This window comes from Coenobita brevimanus, chromosome 104 (genome assembly GCF_032717465.1).
Source record: "Coenobita brevimanus isolate Jiangsu-jjx chromosome 104, ASM3271746v2, whole genome shotgun sequence".
NCBI classification, from domain to species: domain Eukaryota; kingdom Metazoa; phylum Arthropoda; class Malacostraca; order Decapoda; family Coenobitidae; genus Coenobita; species Coenobita brevimanus.
The window spans coordinates 48436913-48456487 of record NC_137057.1 but is presented as its reverse complement, the minus strand read 5'-3'; the positions used below and the strand labels follow the sequence as shown (position 1 = coordinate 48456487).

The window sequence follows — 19575 nt, the reverse complement described above, 5'->3', positions numbered from 1 at the left end:
AGGAGTGATCTGCTTTCTAAATGGACGCGGGTTCGATCTCACACTGGAGCATGGAGCAGTTTGATTATTTAACTTTGCCCAAACAGACTTTCCTGATCTACCAAAAGACCCACCGACATGTCATAAAAACTCCACCTGTAATACCACCACACCAGTCCTGAATGAGCCAGTCCTACCATTTATGCAGTATGGATGGTGGGTATTGGTGCCCAAGTGATAACATGTGAGGGAGTGTGGCGTGAAGAACCGCTGGGCATCTGGGAATAAACTATCACGTATTAGTGCCCAAGCGATGACAGTGTGCGTGGCAATGACCTCAGTGGACTATCAGGCCTATGCACACACAATAAACTAACCTATGCATGAGTCCTCCAGGCCCCTGAACAAGTCCATCTGGGAGGCTAGGATGCTGGTGCCCATAGATGTCCTCTCGGGTGGGTTGCGCGGGCGGTGAGATCCCCGTGTACGCTGACGTAAACTGGTCCCCCTTCAGACCAGATAGGATACCCAACTTCTGCTGCTGTTGTTGGAGCTGCTGTTGTTGTTGGAGGTTCTGGAGGTTCTGTTGTTGCTGCTGGAGGTTCTGCTGCTGCTGGAGGTTGGCCTGTTGTTGCTGGAGCGTCTGTTGTTGGAGATTTGCCTGCTGTTGAAGATTGGCTTGCTGTTGTAGATTGGCTTGTTGTTGGAGGTTCTGTTGCTGCTGGAAGTTCTGCTGTTGCTGGAGGTTTTGCTGTTGCTGTAGCTGCTGTTGCTGTAGTTGCTGTTGCTGCAAGGTCTGTGGCTGCTGCTGTTGCTGGAGGTTTTGCTGTTGGAAGCTCTGTTGTTGGAGAGTTTGCTGCTGTAGATTCTGTTGCTGTTGTAGGTTCTGTTGTTGAAGGTTCTGTTGATATGTTTGTTGAGGCTGCTGCTGCTGGAAGCCTTGCTGCTGAAGGTGCTGTTGCTGCTGAGTCGTTCCATCTCCTTCTGAGCAATACGGGACTGGTTAGTGACAAGGACAACCCTGCATAGGTTAAAATTTCTCATCAGATCCCCAGTGTCTTTAACTATATCATTTTAAATTATACCAAGCTACTCTATCCTCTACGTTATAAAGCTTATACAACTCGACTCCTAATAGATTAAAATTTCACTTCATAATTCATCAAGGCTTTAGCAAATCGACTCCTAAGAAATTTAAAAGATAACTGTACTATGCAAACTACTATCATAATATCGGAACTAGCCTACACACTCCTTATCAAATATTACGCTGCACCTCTGTTACAAAATATTACTATAAACTGCACCTCTGTAACAAAATATTACTATAAACTGCACCTTCGTTACAAAATATTACTATAAACTGCACCTGTTACAAACTATCTCTACCCTTTGTAATGCTAAAGGGAAAAAGGGTTAGTGAGTTTGCTGTGCTTCCTAGTCTAAGTGTGCAGATGGAATGACCGTGATGATCTAAAGGCTTGCATTCTTAGCCCATCAAGACAGCTGTGGCCGGATTCACAGGGAAACATATGATCTGCTGCCTCTAGTAATTCAGCGTTTGGTTTTCTAGGAAGAGCAGAAAGCAGTGGAAGTATCTGCTTTCCCCTTTCCCTGTACTTCCTGCAGAAAGATGAAATAGTGTACGGTAACCTTCCACTGTTAACTAAGATCTGATTTTGCAGGATGAAGGTGAACAGATTTCTGCATCCTCCTTTCTTTGCACTTCCTGGAAAAGTACAAAACAACTCTTTGTAATCGTCTCATAACTTAGATTTATTTTTTGAACGAATGACAAGAGACACAGGAAGAACTGGCACCCTCCTTGAATCACAACAGGGAGCTGATCATCGGCTCGTTTGTGAATCTCGCCAATGAAGGAAAACCACTTCAAAACACACCGTCTGGAATTGTAAAGATCATTCAGACATGCACAATATGCCTTTTTACAAATACATCATCATACGCCATGTTACATATGTATGTACACTTATATATTCTGGCTTCAGGCGAGATTTTTTTTTCCTTTGCATTTAGAATTTAGTGTCAGCTTGTGAGATATAAGCACACAGACCCCAGGAACGCATGCACCCCTATCAAAACAAATCTGTTTAACCTGTAAAGAACACTAGAAAATTCATATAGACTAGTTAAACTATTTATTGAAATATAAATAATTAATTCATCCATAACTTTCTGCCTGTGGACAAGAATGAAGTGATACCCTTGATGTTTTTAACCCTTTCATTGCCAGCGACACTGATCGATGCAGTGGTCTCAGACTGCCATTAGCATCGATTGGTGTTGTGCTTCCAGGAAGTGTAGCATTGTAATTTACTTTTCTGACATTTTGGTAATGCGGAAATAATTTCATAAGTATACACACCTGTTCATTTATCTCTTATGCCACACCCTTCCTCAAGAATCACAAGTATGTGGAAAAAAGTCACGATAAATTTCCACCCTGTGTCGTGGAGCAGAAGTTACCCAAAGCAGATGTGTAGCAAATGACACCCGTGCATGCTTAATGGGCAGAGTGTCCATGATTACGTCACAGACACCACCCACCTCACCCTCCCTTAGTCGTCTGCAGCCATGACACCGTGCAAGGTGTGTGTTGCATTATAATCATTGGGGGTGTCTGAGGGGTAGAGCCCATCCCCCCCCAAGTTAGGTTTGTGGCTGAATGGATACTATAACTGAATGCATCACTCTAAAATCCGAAAACTCCTACTGAATGGAATGTCTGTGATGTTATCTGCTACACATACTCCGTTATTTCTGGTCCACTGCTCTGGGAAATCCCTGCTAACTTGATGAACTGTAATAATCCACGTGTGTGGACTGTGGAGTGTGTCAGTTCCAGGTGTACCTGACTCAGGCCAACAGCTGAGCTCCAAGAATGTCAAACTGGACGACTGAAAAATCCATGACAGCGCAAGTGTAAGGTTCACAAATTTTCACAAAGGGCTCGGCACTGAAAGGATTTAAAAAGTGGCCTAAGTTCTCTAAAATAACCCGTACAAGTCTTCCTATGATGCCTAATCGTTTGTGTAGGCAAAGTGATCTGCACCTGTACTCAGAGACATGATCAGCTGTCCTTCATTACCAGGACTGGTTCTTAAAGAATGAACAGGGACGTGGACAGTTCCTGCCCATTCATTTTCTTATTATTAATTGAAAAAAGGGGGCGGGGGAATGATTGCAACTTTGTGAATTCAGGACCTGGCTAGGATGTAAGATTGTGGGTGCTGATAGTTTGAAATCCTCGGTGAGACGTTATGTTATAAAGTCCTTAAAACAGAAGTGACTTATCAACCAGACATATTGTTTTGACACTTCAGTATATCTTATTATATCACATGCATCAGAGTGATTTAATTATTTTAATTCTGCATATCACACTGAAATAAAATACAGTAAGTACCTTTCAGTGTATGACCCCTACCATCAAATTTTTTTAGAGTTCATTATAAAAAAGAATATTATTGTAGTTTATTTATGAAGTTGATGCTATTTTCATGTGCCTTTTTTTTCCCTCTATGTCACTGCTGTTCTAGGGTCCAAGTATGATGAAGTTATCAGTGCATTCAGCTCATATGTCATTGGCTTCATATACCATAAGTTAAAAAAAAAAAAGAATCGTTTAGAGATTGCAAGAGTAAATCTGTAAAAGACGCCATCATTGTGAAGCAATCAAGCCTCGACTGGCGTCATTAAAGGTCCCATTTTCCCATCAGTCATTTGAATTACCAACTATGATATCACTAAATCTATATAATTTTGTCGATTCTTCAAATTAAATAACTTGTTCAGACTTGCTCAGGTATCTCTGCAGTTAGTAATTCAAACTCTAAAAAATTGTAATAAATAAATAAACATGACTGCACCTGAATTACAAGGTTTAATTAACAACAGCTTGACAAGTGAAAATAATGTTGTAAAGTGTGTGTTAGTACAGTATCTCTCTGTTAGCTCTGGGTTCGCAAAGTGCACTGAATCTGTTGTGGAGAATGAATTAGTGTATTTGCAAGAGTTGACAGCTTTACAGACTGCCATACACTACACTAGTCTTATTTAGTTTATTATACTGTGGCAGATTTATCCAACCATATATCCCTTTCCTTACCATAGAAACGTTATATTATTGCCCTTAATTATCAGGGGTTAATTAGGTCATTGTCATATATGTAAACCTGTTTGATGGTAAATGCAGGGTATCATCGCTTCCTCTTATATTTTTTGCATAAACATGTTACGATGATTGTAAATTATAATTAGTTTTTTATGGTATGTTGTTCATTGCATTTGTTTAAACATGGGATAATTAATGTGGTTTATCGTCAGTTCCCTATAATTAGATAACAAATAATGATCAACAGTATTAATCATTGTACCCTGTTAATTACTGAAACATTTAACCAGATGTGATGATAAATATAGCTATCGCCAATTCTGTTCGATGTGTCAGCCAAATGTGGCTTTTATGTCAACAGTTTAAAATATTTTGATAAGTCAACTTCCTTCAGAGTAAATAAACTGTGATAATCTGGTTTATCATCATTACCTTTCAGTGTCAACTAATTATCACTATGAAAACAGGTATGCAGTAATAATTATATTTCATTATCTGTTTCCCTTAAATCAATAATCTTTAAATTTAAGAAGTGTTTTATCGTATTGTCATTGCCAGGTGAACTGTGTGTCAGATTTTCACGCAGGTCATTGATAACAACTGTGGTTTATCATTTCCAAAAGATCAGTATTACAATTATATCTTCATTTCCCTGGGGTGTCTTCCAAGCAAGTACCTACACAGACCTAACTGATAACCACCGTAGAGAAGCAGACGGAAGGCAGTAAGTGAGATGCAAGAAGAGTAGAACGAGAGAGAGAGAGAGTCAAGGACATTCAATAAATCCAAACTGGCTTTTCACATCCTTGTTAAGATTTTTGGGAGGCTGGGCAGAAGACAGAAGAAAAAAAATACCGTAGTTACTTGCTTCTGTTTTTTCTCTTCAGTCCCCCAAAATTTGCCTTAGATTGGACAAAAAAAGCCATTTGTGTTTGTTGTATGCCTTGACCAGGGCAGCACAATACAGGACAGATTAGTTGGAGAAAAAGATATTAAGAGATTCTGAAGATGCAGCATCCATCATGAAAAATGCCGTAACAGTCGCAGACATAGTTTAAAAATTGTGAAATGTGGCAGCACCCAGCTTGCCCCAAGGCAAGCCTCCTGACCAAAGCAACCTTCAAGCATTTCTCAGGCGATTTCTGTGGACATTGCTCTCATGCACGCAAAAAACAACATTGTTACAAAAGTTTAATTATATTTTCGTGTTCTTTTTTATAGCAAATTTTAATGTTTTAGAAGCAGTGCATAGAAAAAAAATCTTAGCTTCATCCCTTTAGCTGTGAAGTTTTTAATCCCAAAGTACAGTTGATATCAATTGAGGGTTGATTATCTCGCCAGACATTTAAATTCCCAACCGTAGTGTTGCTGAATGGGTTCCCTTTTAAGGATTGTATTACGGTTTTATAAGTCTGGAATTATTTGAAATTTGTTAAAAGCATTTTGTAACTGATATAAGGTAGTAACTCAAATTTTCTGCAGGGAAGCTCAGATAAACTGTAATTTGGGGACTTCTCTAATGTTAAATTTGGGGAATGCCCTGCAATGTCTAAATAATGCCTAAAGTATTAATATCCAGTGGCAGGTCGATTGGGGAAGGTAGGTGGTGCATCATATTAAAGTTTAAAACAATGTCTTTATTTTTAGAACTGTGGCGAGGCTTGGAAGAAACAGGAAGGGGAGGGAAAAATCACTTCAAAACCAAAAAAACAGGAGCAAAAACTGTGCAAGGGGGAAAAGTGAGCGGACTGGGGAGGAAAAGTGAGACGTATAGTGCAGATGAAAAGAAGACAAGAGATATGCCAAACAAAATAAATAAATAAACAAGAAATTCCACCAGGTGTTGAAGAGGCATAAGCAAAACAATCAAATTTGCCAGTGAGCGGGGCCAGAGAATCCAACAGACGCCATTCATGATCCACCATTAGTATCCGCTCAGCTCATTCCAGGAAGCAAGGTGTTCTACAAAACGAATTATAATTGTAAACCTGAATATACAAGGTTCCAGCAAACTCTATTGTATGATAATCTCGAAATAATCTATACACCAAACTAAAACTTGCGGTTAAAAAATGCATTAAATTATTCAGAACAAGAAACGTTCATTCTAAATAAACTAAGTCGACTAGCGCAAGATAATATGATAATAATTATAGGCTTGAAATCCTTACTTCCTTTAAACAGATCCCCTATGATTCCTCCAGCTGATGTATGGAGAGGGGGGAGGGAGGGAGGGATGAAAAATGTGTTAACTTGGCAATTTCTTCAAAACTTAGCAAAGAAAAAAATTGACAAAAAATTATTCTTTTAAAATTTACACCTATGATCTTTTATGTTTTGTTTGATCCTCATTATTTGATAATTTTAAGACAATTATTCCTCCATCTTTAATAGAATTATTGTTCTTGGTTTCGTGCCTTAGAGATTGACACGCACAAAACCTTTCAAAGTCATCAGTGTTGTATATCATTTCATGAACTCAAAAGCTGTTCTTCAATTTATGTAATTCATTTAACTGTTGTAATGTTTTTCAGAAAACTCTTTGAGGAACTTCATAGAATGATTCAAAAATATTCAAAATGTAAGTGAAGCCTCTAATAAGTAAGAGTTAAGAGAAGCTTCAAATAAGAGTCAATTTAAGTGAAGCACTGAGTAAGAGTCAGAGTTTAAGTGAAGCTTCGAATGAGAGTCAGAGTTGTAATGTTGTTAGGTTAGAGTTGTAAATGAAGACTCGAATTATAGCAAAAACTGCAAACGAAGCTTCGAAAAATGAGCCACTACTAAGTAGGCTTTCATGGCATTCAGGGTAAATTGCTACCTTGAAACTGAAAAGCAAATTTAAGGCAGTTGTGATAAAGAGAAGAGACACCGTTGTTTACTTTACCTGGGCGATTCTTTTGTAGGCCGAAGAGGCTTGAGAGTCCACTGAGTGCCGAAGATGCCGTTGATGTGGCCTGCTGTTGTGGCTGCTGTTGCTGTTTGCTGAGAGGCGTGTTTAGGATGCTGCCTAATCCCTTCATGTCCTTCCCGGCTCCCATCATCGTATTCTGCATCTGATTCATTTGGTTCATTTGGCCCACATGGTTCATCTGATTAGTGAACCTCGAGGCAATGGAGGTAGTGATGCTGGGATTCGTTTGTGCTTGCATCCCAGTCTGAATGTGGTTGCCCATTTGGTTCATCATTTGGTTGCCCATTTGGTTCTGCATCTGGTTGCCCATTTGGTTCTGCATCTGGTTGCCCATTTGGTTTTGCATCTGGGTACCCATTTGGTTGCCCATTTGGTTGGACATCTGGTTTTGCATTTGGTTCGTCATTTGGTTGCCCATTTGGTTCGTCATCTGGTTCTGCATCTGACTGGCCATCTGGCTGCCCATCTGATTGCCCATAGTGTTCTGAGTGTTCTGCATATCCATCCCCATCTGCCCGGGCATTTGGTTCCCCTGCTGCATCTTGTTCTGATAAGCATTCATGTCTCCTTCGTGGTGCATGCCTGTGTTCATCTGTACGTTCCCTGGTCCCTGCTGTGGTCCCATCTGGTGGTTCATGTATTGGTTCTGCTGCTGCATTTGGTTCTGCATGTTGGGGTCATGCATCTGGTTCATCTGGGTCCCAGTCTGGTTCATCATGGCGTTGTGGCTGTTCATCTGAGAGTCGATGGTGCTGGGCTGCGAGGTGGCCGGGCCGTGTAGTCTGGACATGGGGTCGTGCTGGCTCGTGGTGGTTGTGTGGGTCGTGCCAGCTCCCGTCATCCCACTAACGACACCTATCCCTGCTGTGCTCACCATTGTCCCATCCTGGTGCTGCTGCTGCACGTTCTGAGCTTGTGGTCCCATTTGCTGCTGCTGCTGGTTGCTGTGTAGGATGGTCTGGGCTCCTTGCTGACCTGGAAGTTGATTGGCTGTCTGTAACTCGCCCATACCAGGTAGTTTGACACCCCCAACAGGAACACGACTGCTGGATGTCACAGGCACCCCTGGAGTGGCACTGCTTGGCCCTCCCATGGTGGTAGGGCCGCGAGTGTCCTGACCATCCGCCGTTCCTCTCATTAGGCCGGTGCTGTGTAAGTGACCCTCCAGTGAATGTTGTGACCTCAGCTGACCCCGCCGCACGTCCAGGCCGCCAGGTATGGGAGAGAGACCCATGGCCGCTCCTGTGAAGCCACCAGCGTCATCCTGTGTCACTTGCCTTCTGCTTCCACACACACTTCAGTCTGGCAGCTACTTCAAACACTATGACTACGTTCTTCTTGTGTCTAGGCGTCTCTGGCACTCATCTTCAACTAGCGACCTATTGCCACTACTGTAGTTACACCTTGTCACACTTGATCATTCTTGCACCTATGAACTGAAACTAATAACTATTTTACCTAAGCACCAACAAACAATCTCTTGGTTCTTTCGTAACTATAATCAGAGCTCCTATTGCACACAAATATCAGAACACTCGGTAGGATTTGTAAGGACATTGGGATACGAGTCTTGCTTAGCTGTGAGGCATGATACTGCAGTCTTTCCTGATGTAGAAATATGTGGTGATGTTGTTCTTTCTTTGGAGTCGTTTACTAGTTCATGTTTGTCAGAGTCGAAATTTTTGGCATCGATTGTTCAGTTTCCACGAAATTTACCAAAGACAATAGATGGAAACCCTGACTCTATTGTGGTTTATCATCGTCGACCGACCTTACAGTGTCTTCAGGAGTTACTAATAAAAACATAGCAAACCTTGAAAATTTTCGCCATGTATCTGCCTAGGGTAATAAAGACAATCTGAACCTTTAAATTTCTTGCTCTTTGTCTGCCTCGGTTTTACGATGTCGACAGAAGTTATTAAGGACATTCGCAAACCTTGAAAACTGTTTGCCTTTTATCGGCATCGGTTTTATAGAGTGAAAACTATTGAAGACATTTGGAAACCTTGAATTTTCTCTTTTTTCCGTTTTCTTTTTTCATCAGCATCGATTTTACAGTGTCTTCGAAGTTTACAAGAGACAATGATAAAAAATATTCACATTTTTGTATCTTTTATCAGCCTTGCGTTTAAATTGTACACAGAAGTTATGAAAGACATCTGGAAATCTTTAAATTCTTATCTTTTATCAGCTTGTACAAGATATAACCAGTGTGACCCAATCGTATGTATCAAGTGCATTATTTAGAGAGGTGCCACACAGACATACTATTATAAACTCATGCATTTATATACACTATGTACACTGTATATCTAGTGTCTTCAGGGTGTAGCTGTATCTGCCACAAAGATAAACAAAAACTCTGTATCCCGCTGCAAATTATGTGCTTTGTATCCATTCCAAGTAATTTGTATTGGAAAAACAGGGGATGGTTTAGTGTGTAGTGTTTATTTAGTTCACTTGATTTCAAACGCCCGAATGAATGATGCGTGGGTCAATTTTTGCTGCGACTATAATTACATTGGTTTTTTTCTTAATTTTTCTGTTTCTAGATCCTGCCCAGTCCATTAATATTATTGGGCATTTGTAGGTATGTTATTAGCAGGAATTGTTATTAGTAGGAATTGCTGTTAATATGATGATGATGGTGTTCTTAACATGTCCAAGTTTTTTTTTTTTTTTCTGATTTTACGTCCCTACTACTCAGCAACAACTCACGTCACTACTTCATCGTATCAGCTTAGAACCACGCCAGCTTAAGCTTATTTGGTCATCATTTCCACATCAGAGTTAAGGTCAAATCTCAGCGTTATGGTTTGCAAGTGAGTTAGAAGCTTATGTAAGATTTGCCATAGAGTGTTCACCTACTGGCATAATCACACGGCGGAGGGAAGAGTAGATTGAGATACCGTCATCATGGTGAAGAGAAAAACTAACTGAATTGGATCGTACTCTGAGTGAAATTGGCTTGAGAGGAACGCCTTCATGTCACATTCTTACGTTTTCCATCACATCCACTCATTGTCCAACCATCACATAGTAACATCCACTCGTCACATCACACGTCACGGTTTTTGTCACATCATCCACCCGTCACATCGTTTCTTCAGCGCATCCACGTCACATTGCTCATCCATAACATCTAAATTCTGCGTCCATACGTCACATTCTCAGGCCATCCCATCCACACGACAACATCCATCCGTCACATTCATTCTCCACATCACACGTCACGCCATCCTTTCATCACGTCACATATCCCTCCATCACGTCACATTACACGTCACACTACCCTTCTATCAGATCACATCGTCACTGGTCACATTCCCCACCCATCCCATCCACAACGTCATATCTTTAACGTCACATTCTCCACTCATCCCATCCATCGTGTCACATCTTCACCCATCCCATTCACCACGTCACATCTTCACTGGTCACATTCTCCACTCATCCCATCTATCACGTCACATCTTCACCCGTTCCATCGATCACGTCACATCTTCACCCATTCCATCTATCACGTCACATCTCCACACGTCACACGATCCACACGTCCTCTCCACCTCACCCACTCAATCCTTTCCATGCCTGATTGGATGAGATTGCATCCTAATCGCCTCATGATTGCCATTGCTGTCTGCTGTCGTAATTAACCCCTTTTAGTTCCATGTTATTTTTTTATTTTAGTTACACCTACGTAGGCTTACTTAGATTAGGAGTAGTAGGAGTAGTAATGATGGTGGTGGTGGTGAGAGTGGTGGTAGTACTAGTTGTGGTAGTAGTAATAGTAGTTGTGATGGTGGATGTGTGGTGCTGTAGTAGTAGTGGTGGTGAGGGTGGTGGTGGTAGTAGTAGTAGTAATAGTAGTTGTGATGGTGGATGTGTGGTACTAATAGTAATTGTTGTTATTGTTTTGTTGTCCCCGCATCATATTGAACGTGAACCCGGAGGACTGCTAGCTGGTTACCCTCATCCCAGAGTCGACCATTCTCCTTTTGAGGGATAGGGAGGGGAAATGAGAGACGTTTTTCATAACCTGGCAGAGCAATCACCCAATCACGCCAGTGCCACCACACGAAGGCGTTCCTCCCCACCATATTATTTTAGACATTATTGATGGTGGTCAGAGGTTAAATTTTTTGCCCATTACCTTCTTAACCACGATGGCGATATCAGTCTTTCTTGCCATCCCGTACTGAGGGATGGTCTATACATTGCACATCCCAATTCTCGTGTGATGTGTGTACGGCTCGTTATGCATTACCAGCGTCTGCCTTTTCTGTTTCTCATGTGCCTTTTCGTGGCTTATAGTATCGTTGGTGTATTAGGATTTTGAGTTAGTTAGGTTTTGAGTCAATCGCCAAAATGTCTCTACTCCTCACACCAGCAGAAAGGGTCCCTGCAACACACAAGACAGGAGGTTGCAACTTATGGCCCACCCTGTTTCTGTTATTATTATTATTATTATTATTATTAAATTAGGCAGGATCATTCGTAGTGTACTCTATAGTGTGCAAAGTATTTTTCATTTACCAGTATTTTCATTTTTCTTTCTTTTCTTTCTTTCTTTCTTTCTTTTTTTTTCTTTAGTTGTCAGGGGCGTCATTCCTTAACTTATTTTATTTTCGCATGATTTTGTGTTTTTTGGTCCTAAATTTGTCAAGTTTATTTTTACATTTTTTTTTTTTTTAACATGGAATTATTCTGGAGTTCTGATATGCTGAGTATTTTCATGTTTTCATTATTTTAAGCTCTTTCCTCATTATTTATAATCACTCTCTGTATATATATTTTTTTTAAATTCTTACATGTTTATTTTGTTGCCATCCCTACACTACTCATTAGCTCATCCTGATTCATTTACATTCACCTTTGTCTGTCCTTATAGTTTTGTATATCCTGTTAATACATCTTTTTTTTTCCTTATATTTTTCTATGTTACTTTAGCTTTACATTTCTTATACCTATTTTTAAAGCCCGTGTCTAAGGTCATACATTATTCAGGTATCCTGAGTCATTCACTGTTTCTTTTCCTATTGTCGCTCATAATCCTATATTTGGTTTTCTATCCTTATTTACAAATTTCATCCCTACGTTGTCTAGCCTCTTGATTCATACAGAGAGTTTGCATACATGTCCCCTAAACCATTATTCACCTCAAAATACAAATTTAGCTAACATTTATAAGTGTATTCATTCACAGTACAATTATTCAAACGCTCATTCATACTTCGGACTGAACCTAATTTCCTAGTACTAAATTTCAAAATACTGAAAGCGAGATGGATTGTTATATAAAGCAAACTCAGCCCTAACTGTAAACTGAACAATTACACTTTCAGACGCCTAACTTACTCTCTACTAACCTCACTTTAACAAACAGTCATTAGATATTTTGCAAAGCGTGTTCAGTGATTTTATTTTTTACTAAGGTACAGTTGCGGACAGAAAGAGTGATCTAGTTCCTTGCGAAAAACAGTGAAACAGTGAGCAGTGCCATTCGAAACCCACTGAATGCAGCTTCAGAACCCAATGAGTTTTTAATAATATTGTGCAAGAGTTACAGTGTTGTTGGCATTGTGGAATGATATAAGTGTCTGCAACTGTACTGAACACTATTATTTACACTTTTTATTTTACACGTATATCCTTCTGGTTTCAAAGATTCAAAGGTTCATCAAGTTGTTGGATTCGTTGCGCACACACACGTTCGAAACCAGAAGCATATTTGTTTTTAATAACTGGCGCTCTAACTACGGATATCAAAACATGAGGACAGATAAAACAATTTCCACTTAGAGACAAGGAATTAACAAGCAAGTGGAGGGAGGAACGAAGGAAGGAGGAAAAGCAGGAGAAGGAAGGAAGGAAGGAAGAAGGAGAGGGAGGGAGAAGTTTACGGGGTTTTATCTACTCGTAATAATAGGTTTGACAAAAAAAGTGCCTTTGATTTGGAAGGTGCTAAGCAATATCATGGAGTCTTCAGGTTGTAAGTTTAAATACAAATGGCTGTTAACCTGCTGTTATCTACTCTACCGACAGATAATCTAATGTTAACATATGTATAGTATTAAAAAATATATACTACGCAGAGCAGGTGCTTTAATAGCCCATGAAAGCTAGGTAAATGGGAAAAAATATATATAGATGTGTGTATATATATATAAATATATGTAAAATATCAATTGTCTGATGGCATGCTAGGATTCTTTACACCCCAGTGCCACCCAGTCAGTCAATTTTGAAGACTTTGTACGATACACCGAGGAGAGATGAATAAGATAATAATAAACTGAGTGGCCGAGCAGCGCACCTACCTTTGTTAGAGGTGCGAGAGAGAGTTGCCTTCGAACGCTATCCTGTTCGTGCATGCCACATCCATGCTCACCCGCTTCCGTACCATGACGCATCTTTGTTTAGCATTTTCCTGCCATCTCCAGACGATTTTATTCAGCTTAGGAGAGACCCTTCGTCGTGAATGGGTTAATAAAGGCTCTACCTAACCCCTCCAGTTCGAAAAGTCTCTCCTAAGCTGAATAGAATCATCCGGAGACAGCACGGATGAAACAAAAGTAACTCGTCCTGGTACTGAAGGGGTTAGTAGTCCGGACAAGTGAAAAAATAAACGAAAAAAGTATATGTATATATATAAAATTGAAAACGGTGTTAATAATAATAAAAAAATGATACTGGAGATAATGTATATATGTGACCTTGGTTCAGCTGCGGACGCGAGAAGTAGTCCTGTCCGTCTGTCTTAAAATCTGGGACTCCTTACCCGCCGAGGCATTAACGAGCTCAACTACCTTCCTCCTCGTCTGGCGGCCTGGTAACCCGGTCTGGTTCGCCTTAATTGTGTCAGTTTTATCCCCGTTTGGTTTCCACTGTTGACATCTGCTGCTATACTCCTCCCCAGGCAAGTTGTCTCTTAAGCCCCGCCCCCTCCCCTCACCCACCACCCGGAGTGTAGAAGGCCACTAATTCAGGAAGGGGGTGGGGTTATTAGACAAGTTACACGATGGTGGGGATAGTACATCAGGTGTTTGAGTTGTCTTTGCTTTGTGAATCATGTACCAACCGCTACTTCGAACACACGTGCCTTAGATTTCCCTTTTCGTTGCCACTGCTTTTATTTTATCCCCTGTGGTAGATTGTTACATTGCCTGTGATGTGTGTTTCATCTACCACATACTTTAGCTACTTGCCTTTTATTATTATTATTATTGTTATTATTATTATTATTATTATTATTATTATTATTATTATTATTTTAGAGTGGGGGATACATAATAGCTGCCACTGTCGAATTCCACTGCTTTTGTTATATACATAAATTTACCAATAATTTACGTTTTAGCTGCCACCCTTGCTGTCCGCTGTGCTTCAGTCGAGAACTCAGATTTACATTTGATAGCCACTCACACTAAATTGCCCTCACATCAGTCATATCAAGACTTCAAAGTAAACAATTGGTCGCCATTAACCCGCTGAGTCCAAGGATTTCTTTTTCATCTTACTTTTGCTGTGTTTGGATCATATTTCCCGTCCTAATTTTTTCCCGTAACCCTCTCAATACAGGTGACGTTCTCTTTAGGTTACTCTTAATGCTGCCACACGATTTTATTCAACATAGGATCCAGCTTTTGTACTGAAGGTGTTTATTAAGACTGTATATAACCGAAGAAACTGTCAGGAAATGATAAGAATACAATGAAAGAAAAAAAAAAAAAACTCTTTCCCAGGTTCGCAGATTGGCCATTTGTGAGTCTCGTGGTACAAGTTGAAAATATCGACATTGATGATTTTAATAATTTCAGAAAAATATCGTGTGAGAATAACCTTGACATATGTAATTAAGTACTGGCTGAGCGTTGTTATGCTTCCCTTTTGCTGTACTGTAAATAAGGAAAGTATAATATCGAAGACCGTTCATCTTTTCACAGTACTTGAGAGATTACTTTTTATTTTCCTTGTATATGGCAAAATCTAAGCATAGCATTATTCAGCAGGTACTTGATATTAAGGCTGTTTTCACGCAAGATTTATCTGTTTTAAACGTGATTGATTCTGATACCACGAAAACAGTCAGGGTTAATATTGTCCACTTCCCTGTACCACCAAGACTCGCCAATCGAAGGACCTAAAGTAGTAAACCATGCCTTTGTTGCAGCGCCATCAATTGCAACTCACATCAATCGCAACTCGATATCGTCTGGGTGATGCATGATACGACGCGATTCAAGGTCCCGGTATGCGATTTTAACCCCATTAGAACGATGGCGTCTTTTTTTATTACTTTTTTTTTTTTTTACCTTCAGAATATTTTTACAACTTAGGAAAATCTCTCGTTGGGTTAATGAAGACTGTGGTCCTTATTCTCGTCGGTTAAGGAAGCTCCCTAACACCTTTTCCTGAGCGATTTTTTCTGTTTATTACACCTCACTGTTCTATTCTGTGTTATATATATCCTTCAGACATCGCCATACTGTGCATAAACAACGTACAAAAGCATGTCAACCAGCCATATCCAAAAATAAATCGCTAAGGAAGAGGTGCTAGGGAACTTCCTTAACGGCGAGAATACAGGTCTATATATAACCCCCCCCCCCCAGTTTCAAAAATCCTTCCTGAGCCTAAAATCGCATGAAGGCAAGAAGAAAAATGAATAATAAAAAAAAATTGTGTTCCCTCCATACAATGTTTTCGGAGAGACTTTATGGTATGAAAAGGTTAGACAGTTTCCATGTGGTAGTAGTAGTAGTAATAGTAGTAGTAGTAGTAGTGGTAGTAGTAGTAGCAGTAGTAGTAGTGGTAGAGTTTTTTTTTTTTTCATTGTTATTTGCTTTTGCTGTTGTTATTATCCTCCAAAATCCCTCCCTATTCTCTCATTTTCCTGTTCTTTTCCCATATATTTTCATGGTCCGTCCCTCGCATGTACTCCCTTGAGCGAAACACAGCGGGTAGAAGGGTCCTTGTCACGCCACGTCACCCATATCATGCTATATTTCGATCACACCCACCGCAGACATCGATCACATCCACCACGGACAATAACACTGCAGACGACACCAGTTATGTGCTGTAAATGCTCCTCTGTCACATCCATCACAGACAATAACACTGCAGACGACGCCAGTTATGTGCTCTAAATGCCCCTCTGTCACATCCACCACAGACAATAACCCTTCAGACGACGCCAGTTATGTGCTCTAAATGCTCCTCTATCACATCCACCACCAACAATAACATTACACATACAGTACACCAGTTACATACTCTGCCAGCGTCTTTATCACATACGCTACAAACACAAACAGATGCCGCCAATCACATACTCCACAGGAATCTCTATCCCATATTCCTCAGCGTTTTTTTTCTTTTATCACATACACCCCACAGAATTTTCTCCATAATAACATCCACCAGAGAAACGACAAGCCTTGATCGTACCCAGCGAAATCACAAACATCACCAATCACATACACCGCAATCACTACCAGATCTACCAGTCTCACATACAGAACAAATTCCTCCCTCCTCTTTCTTTCATTCAATCTCTTTCCTCTTCCTCCTCCTCTCCTCATCTTCCTCCTCTTCTCCTTCTCTTCCTCCATACACTTCTTCCTCTTTTTCTTCCTTCTCTTCCTTTTACCTCTTTCTTTCAGTTCTGTTCAACTTCTTTCCCCTTCATCATCAACATATTCATCATCATCATCTTCCTCTTCCTCCTCCACTTCCTCCTCTTCCTCCTCCTCCTCCTCTTCCTCTTCCTCCTCTTCCTTCTCCTTCTCCTCCTCCTCCTCCTCCTCCTCCTCCTGCACTTCAAGACTTCACTCTTAACAATGATCATTTGATTTCACCTCACGTTTCTCTCTCTCTCTCTCTCTCTCTCTCTCTCTCTCTCTCTCTCTCTCTCTCTCGCTTTCCCATTGGCTATCTGTCTTTTCTGGGTCTTTCTTTATCCATCTGTCTATCTACCTACTATTTATGTCTGTCCGCCTGTATGCCTGTCTGTCTCTGCGTCTTGTAATTATTCTAGCTTTCTCTGTCTGTCTAAAATCAGTCTGTCTATCTGTCTGTCTCTGTGTCTGTTGATTAGTCTAGCTCTGTGTCTGTCTGTCTATCTGTCTACCTATTTGTCTGTCTGTCTCTTTGTCTTGTAATTATACTAGCTTTATCTGTCTAAAATCAGTGTATCTGTCTGTCTGTCTCTGTGTTTGTTGATTATTCTAGCTCTGTATCTATCTATCTGTCTGTCTGTCTATCTATCGTTCTGTCTACCTAAATAATCTTGTCTTCTTTGATATATGACTGTCTCTCACCCTTTCTCTTCTCCCGTTCCTGTTTCTGTCGCCTGTAATTCTTAAAGCACAGTGTTTCATATCTCATCGCTCAGAGGCCAAAGGATCGCACACCTGTAATCCATTATTGCTGAAGTTAAGTGATAAAAGTGAGTCCTTTAATGGCCAGAGTTTGAAATATAATGGAATTCCACTTTGGTTTAAAAATAAAAAATAAAAATCAGTTATTATATCCATTCTTTGTTATGTTGTGGTGTTTTGGGAGTTATTAGTGTCTATCTGTCTATCTATTTGTCTGTCTGTTTATCTGTGTGTGTGTGTGTGTGTGTGTGTGTGTGTGTGTGTGTGTGTGTGTGTGTGTGTGTGTGTGTGTGTGTGTGTGTGTGTGTGTGTGTGTTTACTATTACACTTGTGCACACAGACCACACCCGGTGTACATATTTGCACATGTAAGCACATATTACACATCATTAACGTAGACATGGCCCCAGCAAACACATACATACATACATACGTACAGAAACATACACACATACATACAGGCAAACATACATACATATATAAACGAAACATATACATACATAAACATACATACATACATATATAAACATACATACATACATACGTAAACATACATACATACTTACACACCTGTTTTTCTACACTTACACTGGCTGGCATACACTTCTGCCCTGTCACTCGAGTGTAGGACAGCGAGGGTGGCAGCTTGAGTGGCACTTGAATGGCACTTGAGTATGAGAGAGAGACTGCATACCTCCAATTCTTTCTTTTTTTTATCATTTCTTTTCTTCTTTTTTGAGTAAATCTGAAGGCATTTTTTTTTTTTTTTTAACTCTGACGGAATGGTGGAACTCCCCCTCTGGTTTTTGTAGGCAGAACATTTCCTTATTAATTTTGTTCGAAAGTCTGGTAAGGATTTTTAAAAGTTTTCCTGTGATTCTGAGTGACCGAAAAAACGATTTTATTATTATTATTTTTTTTTTTGGGGGGGAGGGAATGTCTGAGAAGTTATTGAAAACTTTAATGTGGTTTGAACTAGGCCGAGATTTAAAAAACTAATCTTTTCTTTTTCGCCCAAGTCTAGCAAAGACGATGTGGGGATTTTCATACTCCGTTTATAAATCTGAAATAGGGTTAAATCTCGTATATCTTATAGAAATCTAACCACACCCACAGTCTGACAGAAGGCGTATAGTATTTTATCTTTCCAGATTTCAACAGGAGGTTTAATAAGTACTCTCGCCTTCTCTAGTCTCAAAACAAAAACATGGAAATTTCTGCTCGGTGTGGAGTATTTGTTAGCGGGGCGAGAATTACACTTCTTGTCTGGCAGATTTGAAAGCACTTTGAAAATTTGCTTCTCACTCAATTTATGATGAGTGACTACAAGTGACGGCTTCCGCTTCTGTTAATTTGAAAGCTAACTCAAAATTCTAATAATTCTAACACTGACTTCGAAAATATCCCCGAACGGCTTTGAAGAACTTATATTTGTCTCGCAGTTTTCAAAGTTTGATAGGATGCTGAGAATATCCGCATTTTTTTGAAACTGTTAAAAACCTGAAAAAACTTCCTTTCCCATATACGGGTGTCAGATTTAGGGCTGATCATTTCTCTCGATTCTTTGAGTCAGAATTTTAAGCCTAAATGTTTTTCCTCGTAATTTTTTTAGGTCCGAGAATAAACTAGTAACTTTTCCTATGATTTTAGTAAATTAAAAACTTCCTCTTGTGGTCTCAGTAAAAGAAGTGTTATGGTTTCGATAGAGTTAAGTATCCCCTTTTGAGGTCTAATGGAATAAAAACTTCCTATGTTTTCAAAAGACAAATATTCTCGTTGTCACAAGAAAATAAAATCAACATTCCTGGTCGATTTTGCAAACCTGATTTTATTTATCTGTATCTCACGGTTTCAGGAAAAATTCAGAGTTTAGCTGCAGCTCTGAAAATTGATTCAAACTTTGCAAAAATAAACAGTCCAATCAGAATTTTGGAAGCCTGGAAATGTTTACAATCTTCATCTCGCGGTTTCAAAAAAAAAAAAAAAAAATTACTGGAACCTTTTGCGTCAGTGTGATATGCGAGACACAGATCGGGTCAAATTCAAACTTTGCAAAAATAAACAGTCCAATCAGAAATTTGGAAGCCTGAAAATGTTTATAATCTTCATTGCGGTTTCAAAAAAAAAAAAAAAATAGCCTATTACTGAAACTTTTTACGCCGGTG

The 19575-nt window shown here is 39.8% G+C and overlaps 1 protein-coding gene across 1 annotated transcript in view; it reads right to left on the bottom strand.

Moving 5' to 3' along the window:
- The window catches only part of LOC145416107 (uncharacterized), a 207466-nt gene that overhangs the window by 93000 nt on the left and 94891 nt on the right, over positions 1-19575 (bottom strand). The window contains 4 exon segments of the mRNA XM_080285199.1: positions 357-963; positions 6286-6318; positions 6999-8267; positions 13807-14005. Of these exon segments, the coding sequence (XP_080141325.1) occupies positions 357-963; positions 6286-6318; positions 6999-8267; positions 13807-14005 (2108 nt within the window).